General features: G+C 53.3%; 1 protein-coding gene across 1 annotated transcript in view; it reads right to left on the minus strand.

Annotated features, from left to right (window-relative positions):
- PDZRN3 (PDZ domain containing ring finger 3) overlaps positions 1 to 19,994 on the minus strand; it is a 152,174-nt gene that overhangs the window by 127,053 nt on the left and 5,127 nt on the right. Inside the window, exons 2-3 of the mRNA XM_033132797.1 lie at positions 14,781 to 14,867; positions 7,941 to 8,048 (exon numbers count right to left, since the gene is read on the minus strand). Coding sequence (XP_032988688.1) covers positions 7,941 to 8,048; positions 14,781 to 14,867 — 195 coding nt within the window. The remainder of the gene's footprint in view (positions 1 to 7,940; positions 8,049 to 14,780; positions 14,868 to 19,994) is intronic.

The following is a 19,994-nucleotide window of genomic DNA, read 5'->3' on the forward strand; positions in this document are numbered from 1 at the left end:
CAGATCTCAAATATTTTGGCAGAAAGGTAACAGGAAGAAGGTGAAATGCCTCTGTTTGCCACAACAGGCTTCACACCCACCATCCTGCCCGTCCGATTGCTCTGGGTGTGTCTGGGGCGAGCGGCAGTGAGGGCCCGTGTGGCCCGTGTGACGCTGCAGTCACGTCCCCACCAGAGGGGCCACAAGGTTCCTCCGGGTCAGCATCGCCCTGGCCACTTGGCAGAGGACCTACTTCCGGGAAGACGTGTGAAAATCCCACGGAAGGCAACCGCTCACTCCAACAGAAGCGAGTGAAGACCTGTTCCCGTGTGTGGCAGCCACTGACCTGCCGTCGCTAAAACTGGGTGCTGCAGCAAGGCCAGGCCCAAGCCACTGAAACGGGAGGGGACAGGGTGACCAGTGTCAAGCACTTTCCAGGTCTGCCGGCAGAGCCTCGGCTCACAAGCAAAAGGCACACGTGCTGAAGGAAATCCCCGCTGGCTGTCACGGGAGCCAGGCAGCCAGAGAGCGCCCCTCCAGCACCTCCCACTAAACAAGACCAGGGACAGTCTCTGCTTGAAATACACACAGACAGCAGGTCATAAACGCAGCAGACTCCTCAGTGTGGTGAATCAAAAACCCAAGTCCTGATTTTCTTATGATCCCATTAAATGTATCCGTTTTCTAAAAAAGCAAAGCGGGGCGCCCTCACGCCATGTCGGGGGGAAGGGAGGCCATTTACTCCCTGCTCCCAACAGAGCAGGTCTAAGGCTGGATACTGCTCTGGGACGCACGTCTATTTTAAGCCACTGCTATTCCTATGTGGACAGCTGGCAGACCCCACCTGTCTGCTGTCAAAGTGTCCAATGTCACCCAGACCTCGGGACACACTGTCACCTGCCTTCGTGCCCTAATGTCAGCCCTCCTGCAGTTTAACCCTCAGAAGTTAGCCATGTGACCTGAAACGCTATTTCCAAGTCAGGCGACAGACACTTCCTGAGCCATTCCCCACACTGGGCGCGACGCGGGGGCCTGGGAACCCAGCACACACACTCGGTCCACACGGCCGCGTGCAGGACCTTCCCCTGGGCACAGCCCTCCGTGGTCCCCCCCAAGGCCCTGCAAGCCTCACAGGACGCCTCCTCCCAGCAGGCTGCACAGAGGCTGGGAGCAGACGCTGGAGTCGATTCTAATGTCAGTGACTCCACTGTTTGCAGGAGGCTGGGACACACGTGTCGTCGGCAGGTCTGCCGGACTCCAGAGGAGAACATGAGAAAAGGCTTCTGCTGTCAACACACAGGCACAGCTCTGCCCTCTAAAGCAGAATGTGTTCACACTGCTGACCACTGTCCTCTAGTCAGCCACTAACTTAGTGGGGCACGAACAACATTAACAAATGGGACAGAAATAGAAACAGCAGAGAGCTCTGTACGCGGTGAGGACAGACATCTCGTGACCTTGTCCACTTTTCACACACACGTCCCAGGACCCACTCACACCTGTGAGGGCTGCACGGCCTTGCACGTAACATGTGGCCTACGCGTCTACAGCAGCATTTTGGAAATGAACTGTATCTACGTGTAATGCGCAGACAGGAAGTTACGCAGACAGGAAGTGAGCAGACCTCATGCCTCGGTGCTTCTCTCAGCACGAGCACACTTAACCATCACCCCGGCCAGGACCGGACCGGGGCGACACCGCAAAGTCCCCAGTCCCACCAACTTCCAGTCCCACAGGGTGAGTTTGCTCTTAAACAAAGAGGAAGCAAGTCAGGATCTGAAATGGACCAACTCCACGCTTTTATTGTATTTATTTTACTGCTATCTTCTATTTACAGCACAAGAAAATGACTTTCACGTACAACCACGACATACAGTTTCCTTTCAAAGGAAATTTAGGATAACACTGGCGTGTTGCTTTAAGAACAATGCTAAGTTTTAGCAAAGCAGGTGGTGTATACGTGAAGCTCAGCAGGAGGCAAAGGACCCAATTTGAGAAACACGGGGCTGAACTTGCCGATAGCCCCACTGTGACTTGCCAGGACGGGCCTCCCTGCTCCTGTGACACGAGCTGCTGTCACTTCCTGTCCTGCCTGATCCCGAAACAGCCTAGGGTCCTGCCGAGAACAAGACGGTATTCTCATACCCTCTGGCTGTTGTTTCCCACGTACGCTTAAGATGGAACAAGCTGAAACAAGCTGATTCCCGAGCAAGGGAGCCTATGGACTGCTTCTCTACTCACAACTCCACTTTACATCTGAAAAAACCATTTAGAACTGGGATTGATGGTAACAAAAGGCCACAAACAAACAGCCTCATATCCAATGTTCTAATTATGGCAACAACAACAAACAATTGTATGGACTCAAGTTTCAAAACCACCACAGAGAAAGGAAAACAACCTTTCAACAGAAATAGCAACGACAGTCCTCTTCTCTTTGAATCAGTGGGTTTCCCTGCAGGTCTGTTAAGTCTGGAAACTTCAGCAGATGAGACTGAGATTTATTTGCGTGATGTATCGAGCAACTTAACCTGAAGTCCCTATGAATGGGTCTCACAGGAAGCCAGGTCGCTTGTCAAACAGAGATCTCCCTGTCCCCACTTTCCAGAATGCCACCTGACCCAAGCAGCCGCCTCTCCTTTCTGGCAAAGTAGAAACAAAGGTTACTAAACATGGACTATACGCAAAACAGCTGAAAACTCCATCCAGTTTCTCCTGGGTCTCCAATGAGTGACACATGAAATAAAGATGCCATCTCACAAGTGACTAGTGTGACATCAGCAAAGTGCTTGTGTGTCAGGCACAGATATCCACTCGGAGTCCTGTACACGTCCAGACAGTCACACAGTTAGGTATATTTGTACAAGTTCTTAACTAAACAATCGGAAAAAGTCATATTTGTCAAAACACAGCTAATTCAAGGACCATGGCTGATAAGAGGGGAAGTTTGGTGTAGATTGTGACTAAGACACAAATACCAAGGTTTCAATGTTTCTCTGAGAAGGATTCTGCCAAACTCAGCGTGCAGTGTCCCAGCCGTGCCATCACGTTTGCCCGCTGGTCCGTCCACCAGGATGTGTTCTCCAGGTACCAAGACGCTGATGAGGAAATGGCAACTTCACTCTGTCCCCATTAACACTAGTCCTTTGGGAGGAAAGGGAAAAGCAGGCCTTTCTTCTAGTTTTCAAACTTAACCTTTTAATCACTGATGAAAATGAAGACGTCGCCCCACTGACCGTACTAAGAAGTTTCAAGCTCTTGATAAAAACATGGTGAGATATTTCTTTCTTGCTCGGCTCCCTTTTCTCCAGCGATTCTACCCCACGTCCCCAACATGTGTAACCCAAGGTTCTTATAAGCACCCTGTTTCAGATGTTTCAAAATGACAGAAACCCAACAACAGTGCTGCAACAGAATCGCACATCAGCCTACTTTCCTGGAGTTCTTCCCATTTCATTTAAGCTAGAGTTTAGCACCAGCGATGAAAATACTTTGTGTTTGATTTCACTGATATGTGGGATATAAAACTGAAAGCAACAAAGGAACAAGACAAACAAATGAGAAACAAAATCTCATGGACACAGACAACAGTTTAGTGGTTACCAGAGGGTAAGGGGGCGGGGGGTGGATGAGGGAAAAGGGGTCAAATATGTGGTGATGGAAGGAGAACTGACTCTGGCTGGTGAACACACGATGTGAGACAATGTATTACAGAATTGTACACCTGAAATCTATGCAACTTGACTACTGTCACCCCAATAAATTTTAAAAAAAGAAGAAAGAAAATACTTTGTGCTCATATGCACCTTCCCAGGGAGCAAACTGGCAGCGGGGCTGTGCCAACACAATGCTCACTCTCAGTAAGGGTTTCTGTTTTCACCTTCATAATTACTGTGTTTCCGATTTTTCTACACTGATGTACTCCATTCATCTCAACAAGTAAAGGGGTTACCCAAAAAATAAACTACATGTAACTTGCAACCTCAAGGGAAGACTCTGTTAAAGAAATATGAACTCTGCACAATTTTATATCCCAATATTCTTCACGAGTCAATATAAGAACGGAGAATTTGATCTGTTCTGGCACTTTGAAGGTGGCTGACAAGGAACACGCCATTGTTTCAACTATTTTTGGAACACGAAGCCAGCACATATGCAAAGAATTACTATGTCGGTCACATGAAGACATATTAGGGCTTCTTACTCCTGCCTGATCAATTATTGTGACTTATGTGGCCTTCGGGAGTGACAGCTTGTTCTCAAGCCAGGTTCAAGGCGTCACCGATTTAAAAACGAAGTCTACAACAAATTAAAGTGCTCCATGCACAGCTGTAATTTCAGGCTTATGGAACTGTCCCCACACTCCCCAAAGCACTGCTCGCTGAAGGTCCCCCAGCCCGGCCTTTTCACACCTCCAGGAAGCCCACAGGATGGGGCCACACCTCACGTTCAGACACTGGTGCCATTTCCTCTGTTATGCGCCTTACGATGCACGCAACGGTGTCATGTCTTGCAGAAGAACGTGGCGCTCAGACACAATCAGAAGCTTGCCCAAGGTCATCTCAGTGGCAGAGCCGGGGTGCCAACCTGGCCTGATGGCAGGCCCATGCCCTCAGCCACTCTGTCACACTTTGTCACGGCCCTTGTGTCCGTCACCCTGTGCACACGGGTGTCACAGAGGCCACCGTCCAAGCCGGGCTCCCCGTGGACCCTGAGCCATCTCACTGCACATCCAAGCCCTGGGCACAGCTGCCGTGGCCTCCCCGTCATCCTAAGGATGCTGAGGAGGACACACAACAGTCGGGAACAAACACTGAACATGCAGAACTTGCTGTGACTCCATGAGACGTGGGTCGATGGGCACGACGGGCTGCCCATCCCCACCCGGGGCAGACGGGGACACGAGCTGCCAGTGGGGCCTGGGCTCCTGGGTCAGCGGCCACAGCTGCGGCTGCACGTGCTGGGAGGCATGTGATCCAAGGGGGCCCAGGACTCCCGGCCGCGGGAGCACCCAGGCCGCAGCCCCGCTGTGCTCGGTGGCTGTCACTTGGCAGTCAGGCCGAAAGGGGCGCGGTGACAACACTATCCTGAGGTGCTCGCCCCACAGCAGCAGGAGGCGTTGGCAGAAGACACATCTCTGCCCAAGTGGCTGCCCCACCCCTCGCCAGGGAGTGCAGGGTCACTGTCACAATGATTGGGGTGGGGGCCAGGGAGGCCACACACACGCGCACGTATGCACACACACATGCATACACACGCACACACATGCATACACACGCACACACATGTATACACACGTATACACACGCACACACATGTATACACACGCACACACCTGCACACACACGCACACACATGCATACACACGCACAGATGCATACACACGCACACACACATGCACACACATGTATACACACGCACACACATGCATACACATGTATACACATGCACACACATGCATACACATACACATGTATACACACGCACACACGCATGCATACACACGCACATGCATACACACACACCTGCACACACATGTACACACATGTATACACACGCACACACATGCACACACGCATACACACGCACACACCTGCATACACACGCACACACATGTATACGCACGCACACACATGCACACATGCATACACACGCACACGCACACATGCACACACATGTATACACACATACGTACACATACACATGCATACACACGCACACACCTGCACACACGCACACACATGTATACACACGCACACACCTGCACACACACGCACACACATGCATACACACGCACACATGCATACACACGCACACACACATGCACACACATGTATACACATGCACACACATGCACACACATGTATACACACGCACACACATGCATACACATACACATGTATACACACGCACACACACATGCATACACACACACATGCATACACACGCACACACCTGCACACACATGTACACACATGTATACACATGCACACACATGCACACACGCATACACACGCACACACCTGCATACACACGCACACACATGTATACACACGCACACACATGCACACACATGCATACGCACGCACATGCACACATGCACACACATGTATACGCACATACGTACACATACACATGCATACACACGCACACACCTGCACACACACACGCACACACATGTATACACACGCACACACATGCACGCACACGCACACACACACGCACACACCTGCACACACATACACACTCACGCACACTAAGAAGAATCGAATCCAGGCCTGGTAATAAACTCCGGCACAGACAGGGAAGTGGAGGGCGCGCTTTTCAGCCATGGGAACGACGGCCTCACGTCAGAAGGGGTCAGAATGTGACAGGGAAGGGCGGTGTGTCACTGCCATTACACAGACGTCCTTTCTCTCCTGGATCAGCCTTCTTTCCGCCTCAGCACTGGACGTGATTAATGCGTTACACACTGTCCAAACTGGGAATGTGACTTACCAGAAACCGTACTGAACGTTTCAAACACACGTCACCGTTTGCCAAGAGAAAATCCTGCCCAGCTGTGGATTCATTTGCAAAACATAAGAGCAATGAAATCCATTACTTAGAGAAACTGGCTGTTCCAACCAAACCCTTGGCAACGGAAGCTGTACTTATCTTTTTGAATAACAGTCTCAGAAAATGTATTCTCTCTCAGAAGAAAAGGACAGAGAGTCAGCATGTGTGCTGCTGGGATAGCGCTGGCCGCACACCCTCCCACCGGGACCTGCTCCCACCCGGAAGGTGCAAACACGGACCCTGAAGCACTCGGCAAAAATGGCTCCAAGTTTAAGAACACTCAAAACGTCCCAGGGTGTAAAACATTAACAATGACCCTAAAGCCAAACCAGGCCCCTCCCGGCAGCTCAGCAACCACACCGCAGCCGCCCTCAGCTGGTGTCCTGCGAGCCTTAACTGTCATTTGCCTGAGAACCAGGTCACCCTACGTGCGGTGCTTTGCACACGTGCACGCATCCCAAGGAGATGGAGAAGCGAGACCCTGGCTGTCCCCACGGGGACGTCACCTTCTGCTCACCTTTTGGGCAGAGCTCCCCATGTCCAAGCTTTTGAAATGGGCCAGGAAAGTGCTCAAGAAATACAGATACTGCGCAAACGTGTCTGGAAACATACCCAGTGGGGTCGGGGCCGTTTCTCCGGTTTCCTAGTTAATTTGCTTTCTGTGGCCATGGCCCATGCGTCAACGCCGTGGGTTCAAATATTTATTTCTCATACGCGATCCAACCCGTTTAGCCATGCGTTTACCCGTTAGAAGACCAACCAGAATGGTCAAAAACACCAGCAAAAACTACTCATTGGATCTAACTCAGTGAGAGCCCAGACAAGGCAGCCACACTGGTTTTCTCCATCCCGGTACCTGGAGCGTCCAGGATGGCGTCGGCCATCGCGGTGCTGGTGGGGGGCGGGGGCTCCACGGCCCTGTGAGCCCACACACCTGCCACAGGTGAAGTCGGAAATGAGCGTGAGGACCTGAGAACGCAGAGGTCAAGCTGGTATGAGCCAACGTCCCCAAGGTCAAGCTTTGCCTGAGCTTCCGGACAACTAGCCTGCACGATGACCACATACTGGGGTGGGAGCCCTGGGTGCCACAGCTTGAGGACATCAGACTGGTCTAAAGCGGGCACGACCAGGCCCTGGGGACCGACGTGCATCACAGGTTCCAGCGTGCACGCAGCACACACACCAGTGCTTTTCCCACAGAGTATGACCCGCAGCACAAGGGACACATGCCCGGCACACGACGAGGGACAGGCTGCAGCCATGCCACTCCTGCCGTGATGTAATGCACACACGCAGCTGCACGCCAGCCGGCACCCCCTGGTCCTACACGCAGGAAAACTGCATAGAACTGTGAGGCCACATGACGCTGGGCCCTGGAAAGCCACCGGCCAGCGCTCACCTACCTCCACGATCCTGTCATGGATCTGCAGGCCTCCGTCCTTGGCTGCCGGCCCACTGTCCACGATTTTGGACACGAAGATCCCTTCGCTGGAAGATCCATCTTGGCTGTCCTTTGAAAAAAAAACACACGCCTGAGTGGGAGGCACTGAGCTGGTCATAAAAGCCAAACCCACTCTCTTAAAACAGTCCCGGTGGCCATGCAGCAGGGCCGTTTCTTCCCCAACTCCCATAAGCTAAGATGGACTCGTGCGCGTGATAAAGGCATTCACACCACCCCGAAAGCCTGGCATCCCAGCAGCAGTGTCTGTCTGTATCCGGCACCACCCTGGCCCACAGCTGCCTCTTCCAGCACTCAGACGGACCCTGCCCTCTGCCCTATGCACCCTGCCGCTCTCCTCAGCTCTGACAACCATGAAGGCGTCTCACTGCCAGCCCCCAGCCCACCGACCCCCTCAGCGCCCACAGGACCCAGCACGGACACGCTCAGCATGGTCCCCGGTGTTGCTATGGTGACACAGCTCTGCCAGTGCCTTCCTGCCTGCGTCCTGGACCGCCTCTGTGAGACCCGATGGAGGGCACGCCCCCAGCCACGGAGGGGGCTCAGAGGACACACCTGCTTGACTGACACCCCTGGTCAGCCGCGAGGCTTGCCCTGACAGCGCCTGGACTCAGCGCTTCCCCACAGCCTGGCCGGCTGGCTGGCAGCGTTCACCACACTTAACGGCTTTTCAACATCTAATCATCTGGTGATGAAAACAGGTATTCTACTCTTGTTCTGATTTGCACCACAAAAGCCCACCACCGCCCTAAACCTGTACTTTCTATCTCCCATCTCCACAAACCCCATTACATCCTTCCAACTCTGAACTGAAACATTGTGGGAAAGAAGACAGCTCATGCTCACTCCTTCCCTCCTGCAAAACCAGGGCTCCCACAAGCTGATAAAAAGTCCAGCTCGTTCCTGAACTTCCTTCCCATGGACTGGGACGAACTGTCTCCAAGCGTGTGCACTACATTCTAGCGACTGGCAGACGGATTTGTAAATTAAAAGGCACAGCATGTGATTTTCCTAAACAAAACCACTTGAAGAGTAAGTTCAGGACGTTCCACCAAAAGCCTAGAATCTACCATCACGGGAAGCGCCCGACACAGAGCCACGAGGCCCATTTCAGTCGGAATTACTCTGCCTGCAAACACAAAATTCCATTGTAAAAAATTATGAAAGGACAACACGTTCCTCCTCAAACATCCACACGGTACGCGGGTGGGGGACCTGAGTGGGGTCCGACTCCTTCAAGTGCCACAGCAGTAACTGTGGGCGGGAAACGCACACGTCCTCCCGCCCCGCCCCCCACAGACACAGTCACAGATAGGATTCGGGAGAAACGGAACTGACCTGAAAGGAGCATTAAGTGCCTTTCCTCCCAGGACAAGGCCAACTGGGTTCCATCAGCATCCTTCCGAGAGGGCTCAGGGCGGCCGTGCCAGCTGTATCCCTCAGCTGTCCCCAGAGACCCCGCGCACTCCCTGTCCCTGCTGGGATGTGTGTGCCCCGCCACACACAGCCGCCTACCCTGCACTCGCCTGTGCGTTTGCGCAGCCCCACGCACACCTCCAGGGTCCCCAGAACTGCGTGGCAGCCGCTTCTTGCACACGTACTAGGTACCTGGTCTGCAGTGAGGTGTACGGCTACCATCAGGTTCTCATAATTACTTACTTACCCACAGGCAGTAAGTATGAGCACACCCCTTTCATCAATGAAAAACCTGAAGCAGAGAGGGCACGCTCACCCAGTACCACAGCCACACAGCTGGGACGCAGCACAGGCCCGTTCAAAGTTAGGGACAGGTCGGTCTCTTACACATGCTTGAATTCAAGGTTGTCTCCCCCTGAAAAAAATCTCAAAACTACACAAGCATGCAGAAGACTAACATTCCAGGCTCTGGAATATTCCACTGGAGAACCTGGAAGAGAGTCAGTGGCCCCGAAAGGATTTATGGACCAGCCCGAATTCCCTGAGAGGTGATGTCAACATATCAACAGCGAGGAGGCCTGTGTTTGGTCTGACTTAACTGCTTTGCATTTCTTGGCGGGGAAGAAAGAGCCGGGGGTGGGATTCTGGCTGTGGTCCCTTCTGCAGAATGCTGCACCCGACTCAAGTAATTTTTCTGAAGGAGCATCAGGAAGTCCCAGCAGAAAGCAGAGAGGAACAGGAAACACAAACACCACAATTTAGGTTAAACTGAGGCAGCGTAGGGGTAAGAACAGAAGGCAAGACACACAGAAGCTCAAAACCCAAGAAACCGAATCCAGCTCAGCCTCGATGGATTTTTCTTGTAAAAGACGTCTCTTCACTGTCCTTTGGCTCCTCTCCTAACACATTCTGAGTCAGAGCTATTTTCAAGGTGAGCTAACGTCGTTTGGGATTGGTTTGTTCTGCTGGCTTGAGCAAACGGCGACTGTCCTCACCCCGGGGGCCCTGACAGTGCCGTGCCCGAGCCAATGCAGAGCTGACAGGTGTGACCGCTGACTGGCTGCTGCTTCACAGGGTCTTGTGAACTTGTGAGCAGATGGCGTGGCTTTGCTCAGCGTGTCCCGTCCACACTGCATCACGTGAGGAAAGTGGCAGTGGCACAGCCCAGCCGGCGTCCCACTCAGGAGGCCCTCATGCCCCCAGTGACTAACAACGCACGTATGTGGCTACTCACGTCCGCTTACTACACGTTCTCAGTGGACTGCAAGGCCTCCAGGCAACTGTGCAGAGTTCCTTCTGCCATTTCTGCTGATTGGAACAAGTTTAAAACCACAAAGGCAACACGTACATACGGGACGAAACTTTCTTACAGGGGACACACACGGCATTCCCTCAAAAAGTCCACACAAACTGAGAACCCTTATGAACACCACAAAATCCAGTCTGGATTGTACATAAACCCCTTTTTTAAAGGAAAAAGAAAACCCAGAATGTGCTCTTGGACAAACACAAGAAGGGACGAAAGTGTCATATTCCAGCGAGGCCGATGTCCTTTCACCCGCGGGAGGCGCAGAAGCTACACCCACGTTGCCTGGCTTTCCCTGGCCTCCCACCCAGCCCTGTGGGGCACGGCACCCGCTGCATCTGAAGCGTTTCCAGGTGTGGCGTCCCTCGTGTCACTGTGCTTCACCTATGGCTCTTTGCGGACACTGCAGCTCTCCCGTGGGAGGGTCATGGCGACCCTGCCTCAGCAAGTCTGTCGGCTCCCTGGTTCCAACAGCATCTGCTCACTTTGTGTCTCTGCATCAATGTTGGTAATTCTCACAATATTCCAAACTGTTTCATTATTACTACATTTGTTATGGTGATCTGGGATCAGTGGCCTCTGAGGTCACTGTTGCCATTGTTTTGGGGATGCCACGATTGTGCCCATAAAAGACAGAGAAGAACTTGATGGATGGATGTAGGTGCTGACTGCTCCACTGACGAAACAGCCCTATATTGGAGGAAGGTGCCATCTGGGACCTTCATAGCTGGAGACGAGAGTCAGGGCCTGGCTTCAGAGCTTCAGAGGACAGGCTGGCTCTCCAGTGAGGGGCTCACGCAGCTGGCGACTTTCCGTGGAAGCCACGGCTCAGTCACCGCTCTGAAAATCCAGGGCCCTTAGGAATTGTGGTAACTCTCCTCTGCCTGGGCTCTGTGAATGGAACCACCACCCTGGATGACAGCGCATCTGCGTACAACATGGTTTACTGAGCATGTGAAGCCACTGGTGAGACCTACTGCCCAGGAATAAAGGTTCCTTTAAACATGACTTCTCACTGACGATGCCCCTGGTCACCAAGTGCTCTGAGAGGACGGATGACAGCGTTACTGTAGTTCTCACGCCTGCTGACCACGTCCATCGTGCAGCCCGTGGACCAAGGAGGCATTTCAACTTTTGGTCCTCGCATTTAAGAAATACATTGCGTAAGGCTGTGGCTGCCATAGACAGTGATTCCTCTGGTGGAAGCGGGGCAAGTGAATTGAGAACCTTCTAGAAAGGATTCACCATTCTAGATGCCATCGTACATTTGTGATTCATGGGAATAGGTTAGACTGTCAATATTGCAGGAGTTTGGAAAAAATTTCAACCCTCACGGGTGACTTTGAGGGATACGACTTCAGTGGTGGAAGTCGCTGCAGACGTGGTGGAAACAGCAGGAGAACGAGAACTGGAAGGGCAGCCTGAAGGGGACTGAACTGCTGCCATCTTGTGATAAAACCTTAACTGATGAGGGTTTGCTTATGGATGAGCAAAGAGAGTGGTTTCTTGAGATGGAACCTACTCCTGCTGAAGATGCTGTGAAGACGTGAAATGACAACCTAGGACTTAGAACATCACATCAAGTTAGTTGATAACAAGCAGTGTCAGGGCTTGAGAGTCTGACTCCAATTTTGAAAGCTCCACTGTGGGTCAAATGCTGTCAACCGGCATCGCGTGCTGCAGAGAAATCATTTATGAAAGAAGGAGTCCGTCGATGTGGAAAGCCTCGCTGTCGCCTCATTTTAAGAAATGGCCGCGGCCACCCCGGCTTCCCAGCCACCCCCTGGTCAGTCACGGCCGTCGGCATCGAGGCCGACCCCTCACCAGGGAGGGGACTGCGACTCGCTGATGGCTCAGGTGATGGCTCACAATGTTTAGCGATACAGTGTTTCTGATCAAGGTTTGTCCACTGTGTATTTAGACATACGCTATTGCACACTCAATAGACTGCAGTTTAGTGTGAACGTCACTTTTACACCCACTGGGAAACCAAAAGTTCACGTGACTCGCGTCACTGGGGTGGCCTGGCCACGCCCGCCCTTGGGTGAGGCAGAGAGCAGGTCTCCCTCGGTCGGGCTCTGGGCTGTGGAAGCTCCTGAAAAGTCTGGCGGGAAGTGCATCTGAGCTGAGAAGGTGTTTCCTAAACTGCACAGTGGGTAAGGACCGGGGGAGGGGTGGGGATATAACCACGAAGGAAAACCTAGCACAGCCAATGCTGTGATTCGCACTAAAAGACAAAACACATTCTGGAAGGTAAGTCGGAAAACCCGTCAGTCCCAGTCCTGTTGTCCCCTGGGGCCCACTGCTCAGACACTCACCGCTGAGAGCTGGGGAGCGCTGAACCCCGGCACACGGCATGCCACCTGGGCCCTCAGTCAACTGGTAAAAGTAAAAACGGACCAAGCGGACAGAATCCTACAGTTTCTTAAGAACTTCCCCACGACCAGGGGGCGGGGGAGGCGTGTGCACATCCGGGCTCAGCAAAGTGGTGGTACCCTAACTTCATTCTCATCTGCAGTCTCATCCTCTCAACTGTTCTATGTGCATGTTCTATAGGGCAGAGAATGTGTTTGTTCATCGTTTTAACAGCTACGTATCACCTATAACTAAGCTGTCATTTCTTACAGGCCATGTGTGTTTGATTTTGCAACTGTGGCCAAAAGCAAAGGCAGCTTAGGATTCTCCTGGGTCACTTCCCCGTCTCCGTCCCAGGCCTCCTGCCGGCCCCTTCCTGCCCACCCTCGGCTCCTTGCAGTTGCCTCAGTGCCATTTCTGTCCCTGTTCCAGGCCTGGCATGGCCTCCCTGGGCCGCTGCACTTCCTTGCAGCTCAGTGGTGTCCAAAGATGAGTACATGCATTGAAATGATGAAAGAACAAATTAGGTATCTGATCCAAACTCCTATTTTAATTTCATTTGAAATGCTCCCTTTTGCGTGTAACTTTTATAAGTCAGGTAACATCAGTTCAGCAGTGCATATATAAAACTGATAGCTAACTACATCCACTCAATTTTCTTACAGTTAAGAGTGCTCCACTAAATATACGTACTACACGTGGGCTTCTGGTCGACCAAACTGCTTCAGAGTTCCTTCAGAACTCTGGCCCCGAGCCAGGATGTGTGCTCCCACAGGGTTCACCGGCCCCCAAAGGCGTCTTTAGCTGGACCCAGGCACCGGGAACATCTATGCCAGCAGTGCCACCCGCCCCGACCTCCTCAGGGACCCCCTGCAGAGCGTGCTCCAGGGGCAGGGCCCACGTAGCTGCCTGTGCACGGCTGACAGCTCCTGGCTGCAGGACTGTGCCGCTGGCCTCCTCTCCTGACCAGCCTGCCTGACGGTGCCTGTTCCCCGGGACCCAGCACGTGCACCCCCTCCTGTCCTTCATCGGACCTCTCCCAAACGGTAACTACTATATTTTCTTGTTTCTTGACTGATGTCCAGGTGGACAGACTCGGTGTCCCCAGGCCCGTGGCCCCTGTCTAGTACTTATCAGTTGAATGACTGAATTAGTTTTCCTTTTCCTTTCCTTTGCCTATTTCCTTTTAAGCCAATAAATGAGGAAACAGTCAAGAAAAGAAAGGAGCAAGAGATGACACACATTCAGGTAATCCCTCCTGAAAGCTGGCCTGACACCCGACCTTTGCCACCTCCTCAAGCCCGTCACAGACCTGTCCCGGCGGTTAGGCTGACAGACCCCACTTGGGCCTCTCATCTCTGCGGGGGGCTGAGACGACCGCATGAATCCTGAGTGTGGTGGGAGGCAGGGGAGCAAAGGGCGTGGACCCACAACTGGGGGTGCGTGGTCCCTGTCCCCGAGGACACAGCAGGCTGCCACTCAGGTCCGCCTGCACGCACCGTGCCCCACGTCCCACAGCTCAGCTGCCACCCAGCAGACAGGACCCCAAAGCAGGACAGCCACTGTGTTGCTAGGACGACACTGCTTCATCAGGAGATGGCAACTACACAGGACCCTGCGTGGGGGCACGAGGAGAGCAAGGCCTCGTGCTCGCAGCCCCGCCCCCTGCCAGCCGCTCCGAGGAAAACCCGCCCGTGAGGGACATACCACACACGGCCGGCCACCGATAATATTGAAGCCCAGGGAGCCGGAGTCGCGGTGCAGGACGAGGGTCAGGCTTTTGGTTTCTTCGCCCTGGAGGAACAGACGAGGTCAGAATTTACTCACACACAGAAAACAGACAGCAGGGATTTTCCTTCTATCTAAGGGGCTCATGGTTCCCCCGTGGCCAGCGCACATTCCGGGGCTCGTGGGGACTCCGGGGCAGGGCTGACACTGCCGTGTCTGTTAGAAACATGTCCAGACGCCTTCCAGCCTCGGAGGGACCACGGACTCGGTCTGCGCCGCCTGCCCTTGGGCGCGCCCGGTGTGCGCGGCTGTCTGCCCTGCTGCTCTGCTGCCTCCCAGAACCGAGCGTCCCCGTGATGTCACCCGCGGTTCAAGCAGCCATGCTCGGGGAAGTCCCAGCGCACGCGTGGCACGTCAGCATCGCCTGTGCCCGGGAGGCGGGGCAGCGCGTGGGACGTCAGGTGCACACAGAGCGGACAGACATTCTGCATCTTAGGGAAGGGGGTGGCATTTTCACACGGTGACGCTGCCGCGGCCCCAGGAGACGCAGAGCTGTTTGAGGTGGGCGGCTCAACGTCAGCTCCTTTGTGTCACACGACCAGAGTGGCCGGGCAGGTCCCACAGCACAAGGGTCAACTGTCCAAGGGGTGGAGGTGCCCACGCTGCTGAGCGAGCCCCCCGGTCCAGACCCATGAGTGAGAGTGGATGCACCGCTGTGCAAACTGCCACCGACGGGCCCGACCGACACACAGAGCTTGGAACCATCTCCAGTTCCGATGGCACAATGTCACTTGTCTGACTGTTAGTAGTTGCTGCACTCACGTTTTCTGTTTAAACACAGTATTATTCAAATGCAGCTTTTTAAAAAATATGAAATACTTTATTATAAGCATCCTTAAAAGCACAACAAAATGCTCATTTCTTCAGGGTCACTTCTTCCATACCTAACGGAGCATTTTGATGGAAAAGAGAAGTCATGAGCCTCTGGCACCCTCGGGACAGCAGAGGCTGTACAACGACATCCCCTTTGCTGGTTTCAAAGTCGGTTCCCCACCACACAGCAGCACCACCCAAAGCGCCTGTGATTGGCGGTCCTTTAGTCCACCTGAGCTGCTACAAGTTATCAGGCGGCAGCACCACCTTGGAACGGAATAAACAGTCAGTGTGGACCTATCGTTTTCTAATGTAAACAGGAGGACTTGCAAACTGAAACAGTTTATCTCTGTGCCTCAGAGTCCGCTTTGACCTTTGCTGTCTTGGGTGACAACACTGGAAATACTTGAAGAGTCATCGTACATATTACGTCTCTGGCTTTCACGACTAAAGAGTGCCAGAAGCCGCACAGTCACATGGCCACACAGTGACCCAGGAGACAGCTCCAGTCTGGCAACATCAAATGACGCACAAAGGAGAACACACAATCGCATGGTTCAAAAGATCAGTTTAGAATCCACTGTGATAACCACTTATTGTTTGGAAAAATGAAAGAAAACTAAAGGAAACTATCACACTGCATGAACAATCACAGTAGCCAACACTGGCTGCCGACCAGATGCCAGGAATTACCCTGTTTCCCCGAAAAGAAGACCTGGCCGGACCATCAGCTCTAGTGCGTCTTTTGGAGCAAAAATTAATATAAGACTCAGTATTATTTTATTATCACAAAAGACTGAGTATAATGTAATACAATACAATACCCAGTCTTGTTAGTGTTTGCTCCAAAAAACTCATTAGAGCTGACTGTCCGTCTAGGTCTTCTTTTCAGGGAAACACGGCACCTTGTGTATTTCAGGGCTTTGCTTAAAAATGCAACCAATCTTATCACTTGGCATGACTGCCATCCTCACGATACCGGCAGGGAGGCTGAGGGCCAGTGGCCGAAGACACTGCCCGTGTGCACGGCCAGCCAGAGGTCGGGTGGGGTCTGGAGGCTGCTCCTGAAGTGCCTGTGTGCACGGCTCCCATTCGGGGGAAACATGGGAGAGAACGCCACGCGGGGAGAGAACGCCACGCGGGGAGAGAACGCCACGCAGGCCAGCATCCCCAGCCCGCCCGAGATGGGCCAACTGGTGCAGATCCAGAAAGGAACCCACTGTAGGAGGTCTGACCAAGAAACCACGTCAGAACCCAACTCCAGAATGTTCACTGAAGTATTTATCACCCAAACCCCCAATGCGAGATCCCAGAGGCACCTCACTGTGGCCTTGGCCTCCCAGAGCTCGCCTCTCTCGGGGGACAAGTGACACAAGCCTGAACACACTTTCCTCAGCACAACAGCAGTGTGTCAAGGACCCTATGGAACAATCGAGCTGCCGGCTACGCTTCCTTCCAGACGCAGCCCCCGGGAAGCAGGGCTGTTCTCCTTGTCTGCAACCCCTTGAGTTCGTCTGCCGTGCAGCAGTGTTGGCTGGTGGCCGTAGGTGGCACTGCCTGTTTTAGGACTGACTCCCAGTGGAGCCATCACGTGACACTGGGAGCAGAGAAAACGTGGAGGAAGGGCCCTGTCGGGCCGGGCTCCTTCTCTTGTCCATCTGACTAGAACGTCGTTTTCTTTGCTCTGACACCCTGGGCTGGACTCAGTTCCTCCCTGGCACTCCCTCCCCTGAAACAACCGGAACTGCTTACGCTAGTTTCCAACTCTCTGGAAGAACTGTTCGAGTTCCAACACCACACGCCACACAATGTTTAATGTGTTCACATTAATTCCTGCTATTGGCTTAACCTGCCCCTGGGCTCCAAACGCTTCAGGACACAGGGTGTTTCAAGGGTTCCCACTCAGTTGCATCCACCAACGGAACAGACCCACAGGCGGGATTTGGCAAACACTGCCACTGGGCTGCTCAGACAGGATGGTATCAGCGGCGTTTTCACCTAAGGGGAAACTGAACCAGTGCTGGTCGATTTTGGTAGTTTCTCTAACCACTGCGTGGAAATTCTCTCAATGGGCTGATGTAGCCCGAGACACCCACTTCTCTATTCCCAGTGAAAAGAGGGGAAGCAAAAATCAAATGTCTTTTGATTGTCAAACACACCTTATAGTGGCTGTTTTATCTTCTTAAGTGCCCAAGAATGCAAACCGTCTTCTATGGGCAAAGTCCCTTTTCTCTACTCTGCCACTGTTCTCTTCCAAACAGTCCAGCCTGGGAAGCCTGGACGTGCGCCAGCACCAGCTCCTAATCGGCGGGGCGGTCCCCAGAGTCCATCCACGCCACCGTCAGTGTGGATTCTTTCTAAAATCTCCTTTCCGCCGGATGACGGGTGTCCCGATGACTGCTGTTGTGTGACTCACAGCCCAGAACTGGCCAGATGGGAAAGCTGCCCGGCGGGTTTTGGGACTGTAATCAACTGACCGCTAGTCTGTGCATCAGGGTGACAGGACACCTCTGAGCCCCAGATTATGCAAAGCTCCCAGGGACACACACAGCTGGGAAACAGCTCTGTCTGCTGACGAGAAGGCACAAAAATGTGCAGGGCTGGGGCTGGGGGGCAGACGCAAAGCCGGCTGCCAGACGTTCAGTGCGAAAGAATGGGGATGTGTCCCTCCCAACACTCAGATGTTCTGTCCTCTCTGTTGTCCAAGCTGTTTCTAATGGCAAAGGGTCTTGGCCCAGCCCCTCCCTGTCACTCAACCTCGAGGTCTAAAGGCAGAATTCTTGGAGGAAGAACAGAAGAGGAAACGGCCCAGGCCTCAGACAAGACAGCCAAGGGACGATGCCTGAAAACGAACCAAGTCAGCAGAAGTATCAGTGCCCACGCGTCTGTCACCAAGATAGGTGGGGCGAGGAGGTGGGACACAGGGCTTGGAACAGAGAAATAACTTTTCCGGAGACAAAATGCTCGTCCACAAGCCAAACAGGTTTTTGAAATATAACGTCAGAGAAGTAAAGACTGTCAGTCATTCTGCAGACCCAAAAAGACTGCATATACATAAAATAGTCTGCTGCTCTATTGAAATAACCGGGGAACTCCCTAGACATCTACCTCTATCGCCAGGCGTTTGAGTAGCTCTGATTTTGTGCTGACCTCGTGTGCGTGTCTGGTGGACCCACGAGAATGCGTCACTGACAGACAAGCAGCAAGAAGCCTTGTTTCCACATTCCCACTCGGTGGACAAGGTGGTTTCAGTTTCTGAAACCTAAGCCTCCAATTAGCCATCCTGACGCATTTTCTTCCCCAAATCAGAAGGAAAGCCAGGGCTACCCAGCTGTGAAGCCTAAGGGCTCCTTACAGGAAGTTGGGGGCTCTTCCTGGCTTGTTAATCCCAGTGGGACAAGTATAAATACACACAATAGCCTTCCATCACCCAGCAGCCTTCCCGTTCCACCTCTCGGCCCAGGGCGGTGAGGCTGGCCTGCGGTCCCTCTCCCGACAGTCAAAGGACAGAAACCCAGCACGTGCCAGTGAAGGGCAGCCCGAGGCTCATGATGAAGTGTGACCCGAGCCTTTGAGCAAAGGTCCCTTCCCTTCTTCTCCAAAACAACCACTTCAACGCCTCAGGTGTCTTCAGCTACTTATGAGAAGAAGATCTAAAAACCTCCAGGTACCAGGTACTTACCCAATTTCAGTCAATGCCAGGCGAGGCTTACTGGGCACTTTTGTACACATCGCACTCAGCCCACGCCAAGCCCACCAGCAGGCACGTCCTTATCCCGGGTTAAAGACGAGGCAGTTAAGGCCCAGGGCCCTCAGCAGCGAGGCAGAGGAGCACGTGGTCCCCATGTCACCGACTGCAGGGGCTGGGCCCTAAGCACACGCCAGCCCCTTCAGGTGCCCTGCAGCCGTCCGCGGACACAGGCTGTGCCCACCCTGCCCCACAGCCTGAAGGGACCACCCCTCCTGGGCCATTCACAGCAGACACAGGGCACCTTAAAACAGCTTCTAGCAAAATGCCAGGGACGACCTCTGGGTCCAGAACTCATTTCTGCACAACCACAACCAACAGAGACAAAGCTCAGCCAGCCCTGCCGCAGGCCACTCACACACAGGCCGCACGGTGTCCCTAACGGTCCCCGTAAATATGTGAATGGCATGGGTAAGAGAGACGGACGCTCGGGTCCATCTGCCAGTTATTTCCTTTACAGGGTAAGCATTATGTTACACCACCTTCCCTTTCTATTGGACAGGCTTATTGGAGCACCACTCGTCGGGGGACGCGGGCTCACTCCCCGCAGAAAAGCTTGGGTGAGCGAAAAA

Source organism: Rhinolophus ferrumequinum, chromosome 17 (assembly GCF_004115265.2).
Source record: "Rhinolophus ferrumequinum isolate MPI-CBG mRhiFer1 chromosome 17, mRhiFer1_v1.p, whole genome shotgun sequence".
NCBI classification, from domain to species: domain Eukaryota; kingdom Metazoa; phylum Chordata; class Mammalia; order Chiroptera; family Rhinolophidae; genus Rhinolophus; species Rhinolophus ferrumequinum.